The 18,185-nt window shown below is 43.3% G+C and overlaps 3 protein-coding genes across 3 annotated transcripts; 2 read left to right on the top strand and 1 right to left on the bottom strand.

Annotated features, from left to right (window-relative positions):
- Positions 1 to 114: 114 nt before the first annotated feature.
- lipt2 (lipoyl(octanoyl) transferase 2) lies at positions 115 to 3,356 on the bottom strand. Its single transcript, XM_070905467.1, has 4 exons — positions 3,301 to 3,356; positions 1,484 to 1,798; positions 1,279 to 1,405; positions 115 to 418 (listed from the first exon to the last, which is right to left on the bottom strand). The coding sequence occupies exons 2-4, from the start codon at positions 1,790 to 1,792 to the stop codon at positions 159 to 161; spliced, it is 696 nt and encodes a 231-aa protein (XP_070761568.1). The 5' UTR covers positions 1,793 to 1,798; positions 3,301 to 3,356; the 3' UTR covers positions 115 to 158.
- Positions 3,357 to 4,251: 895 nt separating this feature from the next.
- Positions 4,252 to 8,449, top strand: rnf169 (ring finger protein 169). Its single transcript, XM_070906506.1, has 6 exons — positions 4,252 to 4,549; positions 5,614 to 5,684; positions 5,774 to 5,860; positions 6,101 to 6,201; positions 6,292 to 6,382; positions 7,307 to 8,449. The coding sequence occupies exons 1-6, from the start codon at positions 4,252 to 4,254 to the stop codon at positions 8,447 to 8,449; spliced, it is 1,791 nt and encodes a 596-aa protein (XP_070762607.1).
- Positions 8,450 to 11,428: 2,979 nt separating this feature from the next.
- On the top strand, positions 11,429 to 15,095 carry spcs2 (signal peptidase complex subunit 2). Its single transcript, XM_070905523.1, has 5 exons — positions 11,429 to 11,605; positions 12,640 to 12,723; positions 12,921 to 13,081; positions 13,221 to 13,355; positions 13,624 to 15,095. Exons 1-5 carry the CDS (start codon positions 11,564 to 11,566, stop codon positions 13,808 to 13,810), a joined length of 609 nt encoding a protein of 202 aa, XP_070761624.1. The 5' UTR covers positions 11,429 to 11,563; the 3' UTR covers positions 13,811 to 15,095.
- Positions 15,096 to 18,185: the final 3,090 nt, after the last annotated feature.

The raw sequence follows: 18,185 nt of genomic DNA, 5'->3' as shown, positions 1-18,185 counted from the left end.
ATATTAAAGGGTTTTAATGGCTTTTTAGAAATGAACATAGAACATGAAAGACAGATCTGAATGCATCCTGGACCTCTGTCTGTTCTGGACACAGATGAAACTGATACAAAAGGGTTCAAACAGAACATGTGTCGAGTTTTAATCTATAAAGTCAGTTTCTACGCTGACGATCGTCCACTGTCCTGATCACTTTCAGGTGTTTGTCTGTCTGTCAGCTGACAGTTGAACTGATCTCTGAAGGCGTGCAGCAGGTGAGGGATGGTTTCCTCCACGCTGACGTCTCTCTGCAGCTCGGCGCTCAGTGATGTCACCCCTTTACCTTCGATACCACACGGCACGATGTGGCTGAACCACGACATGTCGGTGTTACAGTTCAGAGCCAAGCCATGAGACGTGATGTATCTACCACAGTGGATTCCTACAAAAACACAACAAAAAGACGACATTCATACAGAGAAGGTGTCTCTAATCATCCGCATGTGTTTGGACTAAAGGAAGTTCAGGTAGTCAAACTGCAACACTGAGAGCAGCAATGAAAACACATCGGGCCTCATGCAAGAAGAACTCGGACAGAGAGATTTGTGGAACTGAATGAAGTACAGCGGTGATCCAGATCTGCGTGCCAGTCCTGTAGTTTGATTCATTGTGACTTCATCTAATGAATCTTGAGTGTAAATATGTTGCCAAAATCAGCTAAAATAGACACCAATAACTAAAATAAAACTTTCTCAACTTAGTTATTGGATAATCAGCTGCTGCAGGTCTCAAATGACAAAATGACAAATGACACTGTACTCTGTCATTTTAGAATTTATGCCAAATTGGTTGCTGTTTGATGTTTAAGTTTAAGGTCATGACGCCGTGTTTCATTTCCTGATTGATCAAGTTCGACGGTCCGATTTCCCAACATGGCTGCTGTCAAAAGATCTGTTAAAACTGTAGTGAGCTAGTTTCAATATTACTGCCGTAGTGTTTTTGGTGTAATAAACTGTGGTCTTGAGACTGAGCTGTGATATAATCTGAACTTCAATGCAGATCAGACCCTCTGTACATTCACTTTTCCTCTTCTTCCCATTCTACCGACATTATGTGGATTATGCAAATGATCAAGTCTCACCAACGCTTACATGAACAAATGACATTTATCAAGTTGAAATCAGAGATTTATGATTCCGATTTGGAACTCTGGTACGAACAATCCAAAACTAGAAGTTTAGGACAAAAATACGAAAGAGTTCCTGCATGAGCCCCAATGACAGAGAAGTTGTGGTGTCGTACCGATGGCGCAGATCTTGTTGTCTCCGACCCAAACTCCAGTGTGAGGAGACGTTGACCCTTTGATACCAAACCTGCTGCAGACGGAGAGGACGGTCTTCTCCAGCTCACAGACATACCAACGGACACTCTGAGAGACCAGATCAGACTTTAACACTCATCCGCTCACATTAAACTGCATCAAACTCAAGAATAAATCAGGTCAGACCTTCTTGAAGCAGGTCAGGTTGAGGACTGGGTAGCAGACCAGCTGTCCCGGCCCGTGGAAGGTAATGAGTCCACCTCGGTTAGTGTGGTGGACGTCAGCCCCCAACAGTTGGAGGCTGTCCAGCAGGGGGGTGGGGTAAGGTTTGTGGCGGATCCCGGTGGTGTAGACTGGTGGGTGCTGACACAGCAACAGAGCGTGAGCCGGACCGGACCTGTGCCGGTTCACATAGACCTGCTGCAGCCGCAGAGCCTCCTGGTAGGAAACCAGGCCCAAACGGACCACCTCCACCACCGGCCGGCTGCCCTGCATCTAGGACTGGGTCCAGACCAGGAGACCAGGAGTGGAACCAGGACACAACACCCTTACATTAATACACAGACTTGTGTGAATGTGGTATTTATTGCCTTATATTGTTTCTATTATTGTACTGAAGTCAATAAACAAACTAAACTAAACCACTGATCTAATGCTAACGTCTGATATGACTATGAAACAACAGGCCCTTATAAACCTTTCATTAATCCTTCATTTACACAAACACCTTAACCTTCACCAAGCTTCAGGGACAATGCTTTACGTTAGGACTCCGGTATTTAACAGGTTTACCCTGATGGGACAAATTAATGGAAACATTCATGGAGTGGGATATTTTACAGGTTTTTCAATGGGTATTACAGATACCCCTTAATTTGTATCTTAAAGGGTGTATAGGGGTATACATATATATACATATACATACATATATGTATATACATATACACACACACACACACACACACACATATATGTATATATACACACATAAATGTATATAAATATGAACACATATATATATACACACACACACATATACATATATAAATAACAACAGTGAAGCTTAGTCAAGCTTAGTTCCCTGAGAGACAGAAAAGCAACTTCATCACAGATACACAATCTGCTAAATAAAGAATGCCAGACTCCAATCAGCAAAACTCCTGTCAAAAGAAGGCTGTCCTGTAGTGGTCTCAGAGGACCAGTAGCAGTTTCTAAACCACTTCTCAGAAGGGGAAACAAGGCAAAACTCTTGGGGTGTAACAGAAGGGTGTATGTAAGGAGACGAGCAGGAGAGAGAATGATACCGCAGTGGATCAAACCAACAGGGAAACATGGTGGTGGGAATATTCAAGTCTGGGGGGGGTTTATCTATTCTGGAGTTGGACCCCTGCAGCGAATCGACTACACCCTGACCAAGGAGAAGCACCACTTAATTCCTCAGAGCTTTGCAAGAACTACTTGGAGACCAAAGAAGACCAAGGAGTCCTGACTGTCATGGACTTTCCTCCACAGTCACCTGACCTCAACCCCATTGAACTATTTATGGGGGCACTTGAAGACTCAGAAAGCCAAGCCTTCTGTGACATCACAAGAAGCCCTCTGGAACATTGTCAGATCATGCTGGGACTTTTGGCACAAACTTGTGGAGTCTATGCCAGCTGGAGTGCATGCTGTCATTAAAGCAAAAGGGGGACATACTAAAGACTAAGATTCTCTGAAATCCCTGACCATCAAAGATTCAACTATTCACTCAAATTGTTAAGCTGATATTATCATTTGTAATGAAAACAAATGCAAAATAGAAGTAGCTTGACTACTTGTCTCAGACCTTTGGACCCCACTGTGTATATAATAAGAGAAAAGAAGTGTCACAGCACTTTGACCTCCCTGACAGACAGATTCAACACAAACTATAGCTCAGACTCTCTGAAGGCTTCCGGGTTGAATCACTTTAGTTTCGTCACATCTTCGATATTTAATCGGTTTATTTTCCGGTGTTTTACCTCTCTAACTTCACCGTTCAGGTCAAATCCTCCTGGACCTGCTGCACTCATTGTGCGCCGCCATTGTTGTTTTTTCACTTCTTCCTCGACTCTTGTCCATTTCCCCATTTCCGGTTTTTACAACACTCTGCTGCCACCTGTCGTGCCGAAAATAAAACCTTCCACAATAAAACTGAAATTAGTTTATGTCATTCCTTAGAAATGTTTATTAATTAGGTCCTTCATTTGATCTGATTTGTACAGGTATTTATTTAATTAATTTCAATAACTTTGTCGTCATTTGATTTTCTCAGCCAGATGTTTGCAGTAGTACTTGTAGTAGTTGGTGCCACAATCTGGAACCAGCCGGACGTGTCCACAAACTGGTCCACAGACATTCAAATGCAAACTGAAATCTGGACACCAGAATACTGTTTTCAACCGTCTTGTTGTTTTATTGTTTGTTTTAATGTATGTTCACAGGACTCCTTGGAAAGAAGTATTAACACAGAGTGAAATAAAAGTCTGACGGTGTCGGTGGGAAGGTGGAAGTGGATGACTATTCAGTTGGCATTTGTGGTTGATTTGTTGCAAACATAAACTGATGTAGTGATTCCATTTCATGCTTTGAGAACTGTTTAAGAAAATGAGGAACCTGTACTCTTCATTTATCTGGAAGGAATGATGATGTATGAGTTTTACAAAATACTAATTCATTTGATTATGTTCTGTCTGAAACGGCCACTTACAGTTCATAGGGGTCGTAAATGCAGCAAGGTACACAGGATATTGGTAAGGCTACGAAATTCCCAGTTGTCTTGAACGAAGCACGGTTGACGTACTGGATGTGGGCGGGTCCAGACGTCCCACCCCGCCTTCGCGCGGGCCGCAGCCAGGACTGCTTGGTTTCGGCGGCAGCAGGGCGGGGTTTGTTTTGAGAGCGGACCGGAGAGAGAAGACTCACCAGGGAAGATGGCGACCGCAGGGTCCGCCGAACGGCCTGTTAAACCGGCCAGCACCGCCGCCGGCAGGTACCGGACCGGGCCCGGAGCTGGTTGCGGGTCCGGGTACAGCCCACCGCAAAACGAGGGGAAGAAGTGCTCGGCGTGTACGGAGGGGCAGCCCGGCGGCAGCCCGACCTGCGGACAACCGGCCTGTCCGCTCTGCCTGAATCAAAGACACCCCGGCAGCGAAGAGCGGCTCCGGAGGAGAAGTGACCCCGAGGGGTGCAGCAGTAGACCGGACAGAAGGGACTGCGACAGCCGGAGAGGTCGGTGTGTTTCCCGGGAAAACTACAGCTCCCAATCCGCTGTATCAGCACCGCCGCTGGCGGTTTGTTTTACAAACCAACCGCAAGAAAAACACTGACACAACCAGAGTTTAACGGTGTTCAGTCTAACTTTATTATTACTTTATTTTAACAGCTGGAGGCCTGAACAGTTTATTAACGTCTGACAGGTAAAACGAACTGACTCCGAATCAGTTTACAGAAAATATCAACAGTCTCCAGCTGTGAACAGCTGAGTTACAGTGCGTTTTAGTCATATTATGGACATTTTAAAGACATATGTGGGCATCAGAATTAAAATGTGTTTAATTTTTATGGAGTTTTGTAAGAAGCGGCTGAAGCAGAAACTGACGTCTAGTCAGAAACAAATCAATGAGTACATCTGAGAAAGACCTGAGTAGACACATTAACTGTCATGTTTATCAGGTTCATTCATATTAATACTTAACATCTGTAGACAGCGAGTCTACATGGGGTTATTTTCTAGTTTTTGGTCAGATCTGTGATCAGGTCTGGTGTTGGAGGACTTGTCCAGACTTGTTCATCTGTAGAAGGAGGTGATGTACTACAGTAGTACTTGTTGTTATCTCTGTCCCCTGTGGATGTGAATTGATTTCAACTGTTTATCTTTGTCATTACTGACCCATCAGTAAATCAATAATCAGGACTGTTTCATGGCAATGTTGGATTTTGATGTGATTTGTGCATCAGTGTGATGAAGTACTGCAGTATGTCAGCTAATTCACTGAAGTAACCAAGACTTTAATGTCTGCATATTTTATCTAAAAACTCCTCATATATCAGTGCTGCCATATGAAATTATATACACTGTGATAGAGGATGGTATCTGTAGTGTCCACTCCTAATTTCCGAGTCTATATTTAAACATTTTTGTTAATTATCTTCGCTTTGCAGTTTGAAACACTTCCCAAACAATCACTCACTCTCACAATCACTGTCTCTTGTGTTTTTTGTTTTTGGTCAGTTTCAGTCTGTCTGTTGAGTTCAGGTGCTTGTATTGTAACTCTGTTGTTTTGTGTCTTCAGAGTTCTTCATCTCTCCTGCTCTCATCCCAAAATGTTCAGACGTTTCATCAGGACCAGCCGCGAAACACAAGGTGAGTCAGATTCACTGACGGGTCAGTGAACGCAGCACGTGAAGCTTGGATTGCTGTTGTTCTCAGCCTGACTCTGGTTTGTGTTTCAGCTGTTGTTGTCTGAGGACAGAGAGGAGGTCAGGAGGAGAAACACTCTGATCTGTAAAGACGAATCAGTCCGACACGTTGAAGAACCTGTAAGTCTGAATGAAACCAGCTCTTCAGGTCTGCATGTTTATTGAACCTTAAGCTTTTGCTGAAAGACATAAACTTCAAGTTGTTCAGGAGCTCAAATATCTGGGAGTCAAAATTATATCATATTTCCTTTAGAAATGAGCAGAGACGGTCGAGAATAAACTTAAATGTCAATTCAGCTCAGTGTCACAGTCTCCAGTCTGCAGCAGCTTGATGTTTTTTAAACTCGTTGTTTTTCTCAGGGAGTTCTGTCTGACTCAGAGAACGAAGAGCCGATCAGCAGGAGGATCAGAAACATCTCTGCCTTCATCAGGAAAACCAAAAACTCTGCAGCCTTCACTGGGTGAGCAGGACGAGTCACTCGGCTTCATTTTTATTAGTCGGACCAACTCTGGCTCATAGGACCTCTGACTTGTGTGTTTTTCTTCTTCAGTGGTTCCCAGAGGAGTCAGAGCTGCACCGACTCGGTGGAGGACAGAGGAGGGAAGCTGAAGGTTGTCATCCAGCCGGCCCTGATGGACAGAGTATGTTAGACCACCTGTGGTGTCTGAATCTGAAGCTAAATCTCATTCCATCCAGTTTCACTTGTCTTCCTGTAGTCAGAGGTCATAAGGAGTCAGGGAGTGTCGACAAGTGACGGCGTTTTCTCTGAAGACAGACTGTTTTTTACTTGCAGCCATAAAGATCTTCTGGAGATACTTTTACACAAACCTTTAGGTATATAATGTACTCAAACCCAGTGTCCTTGATGTTAAACATTTTATACTGACTTTTTTTGTAAATACCAAAATGTGCTTTCTTCTTAGCTTCAATCCTCAAACGCAGTGTATCTCTAACAGGTCCTGTTTTCAGGAGAGAGAAATCTTGCCTGATCTTCTTTTAAAAGCAGACTGCCACATGTACAGGCAGTAAGGGCACGTTCGCCTGTTTCAGGTCTGTCTTAAAACAACAGTCAGATGTCCATATAAACATAGCAACAGGTTTTTCTTGCTGTAATCGTTCCTCCTGTTTATGCCGGACATTAACAGATCTCTGGTACTAAAAACATTTGGAAGACACGATTAGATTTGTCTCACGCAGAAAGCTGAAGCTTGATTTTAGCTTCAGATTAACTGTAGATGTTGTCCTCCATCACTTCCACTGAAATCACTTTAGGAGAAGATGTCCAGTATGAGCAGGAGGAGTGATTACAGTGACCAACAACTCTTTTAATGCACATGTGGGCTTGTGACTATTGTTTTAAGACGGATTTGGAAAATTGTGAACCTGAACCACGATGTGAGGACAAATGAAAACCTTCAGAGTTTATACAAGGTGGGAAAAGCGGAGGAAATGGCTGAAACAGTCACAGACAGGCAGCTGAAGTTAGTCTGCATCCAGTTGAGGTTGGTATTGACCTGCTGGACTTGCCACCTCTTTTATATTTCTGTTCCTCTCCCGTCTGTCAGGTTGGTATCAGTCACAGCTACACAGCAGGAATCCTCCTCTCCTCTGAGAACAGTCGCTCGGTCTCAGCTCCCATCACCGCTCCGGACCGGAGGCTCACCTGGCGAGCTGTCGTCTCATCATCGTCGACTCCTCTGGGCCTCCCTCCGCCCCGCCCCGAGCGCTCCATCAGCCCTGAGAGCAATGACAGCATCTCCGAAGAACTCAACCACTTCAAACCCATCGTCTGCTCGCCGTGTACGCCGCCCAAACGGCTACCAGACGGCCGTCTGATGGAGCCCACCATCGTGAAGTCCACGCCTAGGAATCTGACCCGCGGCCTGCAGAAGGCCACCAGCTACGAGGCCAGTCCTGCCGTCCTGCAGAAGTGGAGGCAGATCGAACTCGACCGCCAGAGCCTCAAAGTGAACTCCAAGGCAACGCTGACAAGCCCCGTCAACGAGCTCCACAACAAGACCGGCGGGGCAGAGGACTGCGGGGGGCGCACCACCAAGACTCATCAGTCCATGGCAGGACGGGACGGAGACGGAGTGATGGCCGTCAACAAGAGGAGGCTGCTGTTTGACCCTCCAGCCGCAGACACAGACACCTTCCAGAAACAGTCTGTAAAGATCCGGGTCCCTGCGATCCGCTACAGCAGCGAGGCGACTTTCAGAGGAAGTTCAGACTTTGAGCCGACAGTAGGCACTCCTGAATCCTGCAGCGGAGGAACGTTTTTTAGTCGAAAACAGTCGTTCTCACCGTACACTAAGAACTCTGGTTTCCAGTCGTGTAAATTAGTGCCAAAGGACTCACAGAGTCCAAAGAAGGAGTCTGACAATAGCCTCCACAACCAGTCTACCTCAAAGAGGGGCAAGAAGAGGGAACAGAAGACCAAACACCTGGACTCAGACCGGGACTCGGACCTAAAGAGGAGCCGGTCGGTCAGCCAGGAGGCCTTCGATGAGCGTTATATCCGTCAGATCCAGCAAGAGCGTCAGGACCGAGCGCTCGCCTTGAAGCTGCAAAGACAGTTTGACCTGGAGAACCAGACCGTCAACCGCAGGAGAAGCCCTGACACGTACTTCCTGCGGTCCTGGATGTCCAATCAGAACCGCCGGAGGCGTGGGCTGAGGAGATCCCGACGAATCAACAAGAAGCACTAGAGAGGAGTTGTCTGCTGACTCATCACAAAGACAGACAGGAGGAGGTTCATATATGCAAAGTGACGACAGGTGAAGGTTTAATGAATGTTTTTACACGACAGCAAACTTGAAACGCTGTTGAGGAAAAACACGTCTGATTTTCACTTCTTTCCACCAGCAAATCACCAAAACAAAGGCATCACATCTCTGGAGGATGACAGATGGATCTGACTTTACTTTGGACGTTTAATAGATTCAATGATTCAGTGATCAATCAAATTAAAGCCATAAATGCTGTAAAGATCAACATAAATAGGGACAAAACCTGTCTGGATTAACCTGTTGGAGGCCTGTCGTTGGGTTGATGGCAATGAGCAGACCCAGAAACCATCAGTCCTGTGCTGCAGCAACACTACCTGGCCCAGGTTGTCTGTGTGTCCCATAGATTGTGTTAATTAATTAATATGAACTTTTGACAGTGTGACGTTTTAAAGCAGCAGGTTCTAGGTATCTTATATTGACAGTGTTGTTGGGGACACAGAGAGATTCATGAGCTGCTGGATGTTGAAAGGTGGTGATGACCAATTTGAATTAAAGATCCGTGTTGTTGGGGAGCGACAGGAAAAGTAGTCTTTCTCAAGCTCCAGGGGCCACCGGAGGTCCTGGGCTTCAGGTGCAGACACTCACTTTGCCCACTTGGTAATTAAGCTTTGCACAAGAGAAGAAGAAGACGGAAACTCTTTGATGTGGTTGAATCCTCCCCAGCACGTCTTCATGTGCTTTATTTTTAATATCAACAGACTATCAGAGCTGCAGGACTCTCCAAACACATGAGACACGTTGAACCAGCCCACTGGTCCGGTTCTCAATAGAACCTCCAGTTCTCGTCTGATGAGGCCTTTTTCTGCTTCTTCACCAAGACTTCATGTTTGTGCGTCCTTCAGCAGCCGAGTAGTCGAGCTATAGAGACCATCAGATAAAGATAGCCCTCCCAGTGTGGGTACTGGTCTGTCTCGGCAACCGACAGTCTTCCAGTCTGAACGTTTGTCAGACCTTCTTTGGACATGGACCCCCGTGTTGAAGCTCTGAATGGACTCTTCTCTGTGAGTGCTGAGGCTCATGGGTACTTTAGTCTTTAGAACTGTCCCACAGACCAGAACAGACCTGGACAGTCTGGATCAGGAGATTCTGTGGCCCGCCTCGTTACTTGCCAGTAGAGAGAAGTCATGTGATTGGTTGGGTTTTATTGATGTTTAGGGTCCAAATTTAAAAAACGCAGCTAGGCCTGTAAGAGAAGGATGAGTCTGTGTCGTCAGCGTTTGACTTCAAAGCTTCACGTCAGAAGTTGTGTTCACATTATTTCATTCGACACAAGTCAGAACTTCAGAAACACATTTTTAACCTTGAAAGTAACGTAATGATTCAACCAAACAAATATTGGCCAGAAAACATTCAAATCAGAAGCCAAAGATATCAACCCTGAAGTCGTCTGGCTCCTAAATCGCCTGATTTTGCGGCACAGTGAGAAGATTTCAGCCTGTTTTTTAGACTAATAGTAATGAACCATTGCTGCACTAGAATTATGAACACGTTGATTCTAGAAAATACCTGAAACACGTTGATGATCAACAGGTTGAAGTATTCAGACAAGAAAATCAAAGTTTCAGACTAAAATCACTTTTAAGACGTTTTTCATTCAACAGTGCAACAAAAGAATAAACTACGGATGTCATGAAAATACTAGAGTACAATATTTCCCTCTGAAGTAACTCGAAGTAGAAGTACCTCAAATTGTACTTGAGTAAATGTAATTAGTTCCATTGTTTCCACTTTAATGTGAATACGGCTTCAACTGTAAATACTTTCTTTTCCAGTTTGTAGATGGCTTTCTGCTGTTTCTTCTTCAGTGGTGTGAAAGTTTGTTTCCAGCTTATTGAATCATCATGTGGACGAGTTTCTCTGAAGGGCTTTTCTTACCGACGCCACACGAGCTTTACTCTCTACAACACTGATATGCACATTTTATAAAGTTGTACTAAAGCTTTCATCCTTCAGTTGTTGCAGTCGGGGGGTCGGGGTGGGGGGTGGGGGTTAATGCTGAGTGCCAAATGATCAGAGACCGTCTGATGTCACATAGTTTATCATTCAGTGGTTTTGTATGAGAGGAGGTCTGCTGAAACTAAGAACAACCTGAAAGACCTGAGACGACTCTCAACATGTGTCCTGTCGTCTTTTCATGATGTTCTCTGTCTCTCAGAGTCTCTGTCTCTGAGACTCTGAGTCTCTGTCTCTGTGTCTCTGAGACTCTCTGAGTCTGTGTCTGTCTCTTTGACTCTGAGACTGTGTCTCTGGGACTCTGTGTCTCTGAGACTGAATCGCCAAGTCTCTGTCTCTGAGTCTGTGTCTCTGAGACCCTGAGTCTCTGTCCTCGTCCATGTTTTATTCACTGTGAACTCAAACTGTATGAGAGAAGCTTCCCAACCTTTTGGTAAGAAATGACCTAAATAAATACAGTATACACATTAACAGTATATATACTGTTAATGTGTATACTGTATTTATTTAGGTATATATATTAAAGCTGCATCGATAGTTATTAGTTGAGTAATCATTTAGTCCTAATAAAAATTAATTGGCAACTATTTTAATAATAGATTAATTCTTTAAACCAATTTTACAGCAAGAAGCTTGATTTGACTGCTGCAACGATTAGTTGATTAGTCGATCGACAGGAAATTAGTCACCAACTATTTTGAATTGAATCATTTGAATAATTTTTTAAACAAAAAGGCCAAAACATTGCTAGTTGCAGAGGAGAGGATGTAAAGACTATTGTCTGATGTTTCAATATATATATATATATATATATATATATATATTCAAATTGATAACAAAGTTACTCAGATTCAGATAATTTTTTGTTTTATAAAAGATGATGTCTGTTTTTATTCCTTTTTCTTTATTGTTTTTGTGTGTTTTTCATTTTTGTGCGCGAGAGAAGGAAGCGCGCACGCTGCTGCTGCCTCGGGCACGCGGACGCGATTACGTGTCAAACGTGTACTGTCGTTCGAAAGTCGGTGAGAGCCAATCAGACGCGTCCAGGTCACAGCTTTCGTATTTGTTGCGGAGGAGAAGATGGCGGCCGCGAGGAACGGGAAGAGCGGACTGCTGGAGAAAGTGAGAAATAAAGTGTTATTGTCTTCAGCCAGCTGCGAAGAAAAGATGAGAGATGAGATTTTATTGTGAGACAGAAGTCAGACTGCAGCAGCACAGAGTTCGGCTCTCTGCGAGGCGGATAGTTTGATTCTTTGCATCGGTGCTGCTGTTAGGGAGCTAAGCTAACGTTAGCAGGCTAAAGTACATGTATTTTCAATTTAAATTAAAGTGAAAAACAGTTAATGAAGAGGTGAAGCGTTGTTTGTGTCTGCTGTGTGCATTAATCAGTCTGTTCAGTTGCCTTTTTCCAGCTGTTACGAAGAGACAGCTGCTACTCAGTCTGCTGCTCCAAACTCCACCCAGAAAACAGGCAATTTAGTTTCAATTGGATGTTAAGAGCACTCAGTCCGTCTGTGACTACAGAATAAATGAACTTGACTTGTTAACGTAAGCATTGGTTCATTGAATCGGCCATGGTCGTACAGCTCAGCTCCATCCTCAGTAGACACATGTTGGTGTAGGAGCCCCTCAATCAGCAGTCTTCTTCATTTTATTTATTGTTATGTGCTATATTATATTTATATATTGACACAGAGATCGTTACGTCATCACGTTGGCCTGGTGTCTACTGTTACAGCAGATGTGTCCCACCACTTAAGACAGTACTGCAGTATTAGTATAACTAGTACAACACTATACACACTACACTATGTGTATTTGAACTGCTGCCTTGTAATTTTGACTTTAATTAGTGTTCTTTAGTTTCTATTTTTATTTCTATTATTATTTTATATACTTCTAATTTTTACTTTCTCTGTTTATCTGAACTTATTTCTGTCCTGCAACACCTGAACTTGCTCTCTGAGGATCAAAAGGATTCTTTTAATATTAATATCATTACCAATAAATAGTGTTATAATAAAATAACACTATTAAAGTGTGTTTTTCTTTAAAGCGCATGAGAGGAGCATAGAAAACACAGATAGACGTGGACAGTAATCGATCAGAAAGAGTCCTAAGCGTAATCAATCAGTCTGCTGATCTGTGTGTTGCAGTGGAGAATCGATGAGAAGCCAGTGAAAATCGATAAATGGGACGGAGCTGCTGTGAAGAACTCTCTGGATGATGCTGCGAAGAAGGTCAGCTTTCATTCTATAATCTGTATTTCATGTTATTGTGTGTTTTAGTCATTAATATATAATATATATATAATACTTTCTACTCTTGAATGGGAGCACCGGTACTGTAAAATTTCCCCCCGGGGATCAATAAAGTATTTCTGATTCTGATTCTGATAATTATCAGTCTGTTGGACCTGCTGCTGCTCCCCCTTCAGGTGCTGTTGGAGAAGTTCGGTTATGTTGAGAACTTCAATCTGGTCGACGGTCGTCTGTTGATCTGTACTGTTTCCTGTCTGTTCGCCATGTTGGCTCTGGTCTGGGACTTCCTGCACCCTTTCCCAGAATCCAGGCCGGTCCTCGCCTGCTGCGTCATCTCATATCCTTCAACAAACAGAAGACCAGCTGGTCTGATGTTATTGATCCACTGATCTGACAGTCAGCAGTGTTTCATTAGGATGTGGATCAGTTTGTGTCTGTGATGGTTTATGTTCCCTAACCCCTACCCCCCCAATCACGTACTTCATCATGATGGGCATCCTGACTCTGTACACCTCCTACCAAGAGAAGAACATCTTCCTGATGGCCCTGCAGAAAGATCCAGCTGGGATGGATCCAGATCACATCTGGCAGCTCTCCTCCTCCCTCAAACGGTCAGTCAGTCTTTACCCAGCATGCACTTTGGTCAACTTCACTGAAACCAAAATCTGAAAATAGTGAGAAATGGCGTCACAGTAACCCAGAGCCCAAAGTGCCCCCTTCACAGCGCCTGTCCAGACCTGCACATTAGCATTGATCATCCCACCGCTACGCTCATTAGAACAGATTCTAAGTCGAGTGTTTTGTCCATGTAGCTGTGAGAGTGTGTTGGCGATCAGGTGACCCTCTGTGTTAAGTCTGAACCTGTTTGTTGTCTCTCAGGTTCGATGATCAGTACACTCTCAGAGTTTCCTTCACTGATGGAAAGTCCAAGAGCTGGAGGGAAGCAGAGTTCACCAAGTCCGTGTCGGTGTTCTTCGACGAGAACGGGACGCTGGTGATGGACCAATTTGAGAAGTCTGTTTCTAAACTCCACGACACGCTGGCCTCAGACAAGAAGACCAAATAATACACAAGATTCATCGACTCATCAGAGCAGAGGGCCGATCTGTCTCAGCGCTTTCATGTGAACACCAGAGTCCACCTGCAGAGAGAGAATCCATCACAGTTCAGTTACCGACCTCATTGTGGCCTGTTGGTGCGTTCAAGGATGCTCCGAGATCTGCGAGTCGGCTGCTGAACAGTATGAGAGCGAACAACTGTTAGTATTAAATCTATCACCCTGATTTAATACTAACAGTTGTTCACAGTCACAAATCTTCTAACAGCACAAATAAGAATTCTGATGCTTTTGGCCCCATCTTGTGGTGTTCATCAGTGGATGAAGTTTTCTTAGTTGTCATGGAGACGGTGTTGTTATGATGTGTAAGGAGTGTGTATGTGATAGGACATCAGTCACATGATAACAGTTGGGTGTCTCTCTTATAACAACTAAACCTTCTCCATGACAACTAAGCAACCTTCACCCCCTGAGGAAGGCCACGTGGTATGGCTGAAAGCTCTGGAAGTGAGTGGACTGCGATCAGAACTTCTTAATGTTATCAGGTGTTTGACGGTTCCTGTCCTGCGTTCACTGAAGTCAGAAGTGTCTGAGCTCCTGGACGTAGCTGGACTGATTTTGGCAGCGTTGTTAGTATCAGGTCTGACTCACGTGATGGACTCTCTCCCTGTTGGTTCGTAGAACTGAACTGAAACCATCGACCTCTGAAAGGAAGGAAGTCAGTCGCTGCCGTCAGGTTTCAGCTGTTAGAATCAAACAGCTGGTTCACCTCACAGCTTCTCTTTACTGTTCACATCCAAACGGTTTCATCCCTGAATGATACTTAAATGTCATCAGGAAAACGGAGACATCAGAAATAACATCCAGTCTCTGTTCTGTTGAATGAAATAATCTGATGGTTTTAGTTTTGTAGTTTTTCTGGTTTATCGTCGTCCTTTTGTCCTCTTTTTTTTTTTTTTTTTTTTACTTTTGATTGTTTAAATAAACTCGAAGGACCTGAAATACAATAACAACAAAAACATTTTGGGGCCACGACGGAATCTTTACTTTCTATTCATCTATGTCAGAGTCGGGAGTTTGACATTAACAACAGATTAGCATTATTAGCATTTATCAGTGAAACTAACAGGCCTGTGAATTGGGAGTGCTAATGATGCTAAAGATGCCTTACAACAGGAAGTGGACTGAATGTCGACCAAACTTTGATTTTGAATGTTTCATCTGGTTATTTTTCTCAGAGTCTTATTCTCTGTAACGTCTGTGAAAATATTAAACATGGATATTGTTACCGAAAGACTTTCGAAGTGACTTTCTACATGTTGGTTTCTTCCTGTTTTGTCACGTCTGCAGCTCCACAGGTCCACCTGCAGGTGGAGCTGTTGTGCTGCTGCTCATTGAATCTTCAGTTTTCTCCTCCATGTTTGCTGCACCTCAGGGAGCTCCGGGTGAAGTCTGCTGCACAGATGGAGGTTCCTGAATAAAGTTGAAGATGTTTTGACACCCTGACATCAGTGCTCAGGTGTTTCTGTTATTCTTCATCATCAGGTGGAGTTACTGAACACTTGGACACTTCTGAGGAAGCAGGAGTTACTGGTTCATTTTCTGTACGTTCAAAGTAAATGATTTGGGTATAAAATCGAATTCTTATTTATAGATTAATTTTACATTAAAATGTTAGCACCAACTTCACAACAGTGATCAAGCTGAAAAAAAATGTTCCAAGTAATTTTACATGCTTCCACCAATCAAACAGGGGCGGTGTCAGTAGACAAGTGGGCGGAGTCAGCAGGCAGGGCTGCAGGTCAGTGAGCAGTCATCAGATGTGTGTGAGGGAAGCAGAGTGTCAGAGTGTTGCTGTCTCTCGGCGATGGCCTGTCTGATGGCCGCCTGGTCCGTCCACAACCCCACCGTCACCAACTCCATCATTATGGTGAGTACAGACAACACTCAGGGGAGACAGACTGGAGACAGACTTGACACACAGTGGACACATACACTGTAAATCACTGTAAGTTCCCCTGCTGCCTTCAGAATGTGAGTTAACTGAACTTAAATTGAATAATTAGTGCCTGATTTGTCTTCTGAGTTTTGTAAATTTGAAACCAACTGAGTTAATTTCACTGAACTTCAGAAAACAAGTTCATTATTACAATATGGAGTCAAATCAGCAGATGTTCAATGTGACAGAGGACGAAGTGACTCTGACTAACAGGAAAAACTTCCCAGAGTCAGTTCAAAGACATCACGTGAAGTTTTAAGACAAGACTTCATTATATTAGAACAGAAGGACTGAAATTGATACTAATGTTCATCGTGGTTCGCATTGTTTTTCATTATTATGAAAAGAAAGAGAACTTCATCACACAGAAAGTCTGTTTTCTTTAAACTAAAACACAAAAGTCTCTGGAGAGGTTTAACTCTCAAACAATGCATGCTGGGAAATCGGCTAACGTGGTGATGGTGTTTCTTTAAAGACTTCATTTAATAAATCGGGTCAACTCACACTTATTACTTATATAAGTTCTGAGGTCTGAAAATAGAACTTTATTGTTGATTCCACTTCATTCCTGCATGATGTTTTACAGTGTAGAGGAGACACACTGGACACATCAGCCCCAGTGTGCTCCTCTCAGGTCACCATTATATTTGAGTCCAAAATAAATACCAGTCAGCTTTAAAGTGTGAAAAAGCCCAGCAGGTGTTTTAACTTCACTTCCTGTTGCTTTGAAGGTTTTTCCAGAATTCTTAAAGACTCTTCTGAACCTCTGGATCAATGAATAGTCTGTATGTTGCAACATAAACAAGATTTGCACCTGTTTTTCCTGATCCAGCAAGCTGGAAATAATGTGTCTGTCCTGATGTACAACTTGAACCAAAATGAAACATATAATTCTTAGTTATATTTCTTTATATTGATGTTTCTTTACAATATTTAATATTTTCATACAAAATAACATGTTCATATTTCGCTTGTGTTTTACAAAATGAACTAATGTCATTTTGAGCTAATTAGATGTGAAACACAGTCGCAACTTGAGAAACATGTTCAAATTTTGTTTATGTTGCAACAGACAGAATATTTATTGATCCAGAGGTTCAGATGAGTCTTTGAGGATTCTGGGAATATTGTTGTTAAACAATCACCACGTATTTATTTCTCTGTAAATCTGACGCTTGGTTCTGTGACTTGAATGGAGATATAGAGGACATACAGTAGACATACAGTAGACATACAGAGGACATACAGTGGACATACAGTGGATATATAGTGGGAACATAAAGTGAACATATGGTGGACATACAGTGGACATATAGTGTACATACAGTCGACATATGGTGTACATACAGGACATACAGTGGCCATACAATGGATATATAGTGGGAACAAAAAGTGAACATATGGTGGACATACAGTGGGAATATAGTGGCCATATAGTGGGCATGCAATTGACATACAGTGGGCATATAGTGGCCATATAACGGGCATACAGTGGACACACAGTGGGCATATAGTGAACATACAGTGGACATATAGTAGATATACAGTGGCCATATAGTGGACATACAGTGGACATATAGTGGGCATACAGTTGACATACAGTGGATATATAGTGGGAACATAAAGTGAACATATGGTCAACATACAGTGGCCATATAACGGACATACAGTGGACATATAGTGGCCATATAACGGGCATACAGTGGGCATATAGTGGGCATACAGTTGACATACAGTGGCCATATAGTGGGCATACAGTAGACATACAGTTGACATACAGTAGACATACAGTGGCCATATAGTGCTCATACAGTGGATATATAGTGGGAAGATACGGTGGACATACAGTGGACATATGGTGGACATACAGTGGGCATGTAGTGGCCATATAACGGACATATAGTGGCCATATAGTGGGCATACAGTGGGCATATAGTGGCCATATAACGGGCATACAGTGGACATACAGTGGGCATATAGTGGACATACAGTAGACATATAGTAGACATACAGTGGACATACAGTGGGCATATAGTGGGCATACAGTGGACATACAGTGGCCATATAGAGGGCATATAGTGGACATACAGTGGACATATAGTGGACATATAGTAGACATACAGTGGACATACAGTGGGCATACAGTGGGCATACAGTGGACATATAGTAGACATAGAGTGGGCATATAGTAGCCATATAGTGGGCATACAGTAGACATATAGTGGATATATAGTGGGAACATAAAGTGAACATATGGTGGACATACAGTGAACATATAGTGGGAACATACAGTGGACACACAGAGGACATATAGTGGACATACAATGGATATACAGTGGACATACAGTGGATATATAGTGAGAACATATAGTGAACATATAGTGG

The sequence above is a fragment of the Enoplosus armatus genome, chromosome 5, assembly GCF_043641665.1.
Source record: "Enoplosus armatus isolate fEnoArm2 chromosome 5, fEnoArm2.hap1, whole genome shotgun sequence".
Taxonomy (NCBI): Eukaryota; Metazoa; Chordata; class Actinopteri; order Centrarchiformes; family Enoplosidae; genus Enoplosus; species Enoplosus armatus.
The sequence above is the reverse complement of the archived record's forward strand: the minus strand, read 5'-3'. Positions and strand labels throughout refer to the sequence as shown.

Coding starts and splice junctions, on each gene's coding strand:
- spcs2 (XM_070905523.1), top strand. CDS start 11,564: ATGGCGGCCGCGAGGAACGGGAAGAGCGGACTGCTGGAGAAA. Junction 11,606..12,639: donor AGAGCGGACTGCTGGAGAAA/GTGAGAAATAAA, acceptor TGTGTGTTGCAG/TGGAGAATCGATGAGAAGCC. Junction 13,356..13,623: donor CTCTCCTCCTCCCTCAAACG/GTCAGTCAGTCT, acceptor GTTGTCTCTCAG/GTTCGATGATCAGTACACTC.
- lipt2 (XM_070905467.1), bottom strand. CDS start 1,792: ATGCAGGGCAGCCGGCCGGTGGTGGAGGTGGTCCGTTTGGGCCTGGTT. Junction 1,406..1,483: donor ACCTGACCTGCTTCAAGAAG/GTCTGACCTGAT, acceptor CTGGTCTCTCAG/AGTGTCCGTTGGTATGTCTG. Junction 419..1,278: donor CAACAAGATCTGCGCCATCG/GTACGACACCAC, acceptor GTGTTTTTGTAG/GAATCCACTGTGGTAGATAC.
- rnf169 (XM_070906506.1), top strand. CDS start 4,252: ATGGCGACCGCAGGGTCCGCCGAACGGCCTGTTAAACCGGCCAGCACC. Junction 5,685..5,773: donor GACCAGCCGCGAAACACAAG/GTGAGTCAGATT, acceptor TTTGTGTTTCAG/CTGTTGTTGTCTGAGGACAG. Junction 6,383..7,306: donor AGCCGGCCCTGATGGACAGA/GTATGTTAGACC, acceptor CCCGTCTGTCAG/GTTGGTATCAGTCACAGCTA.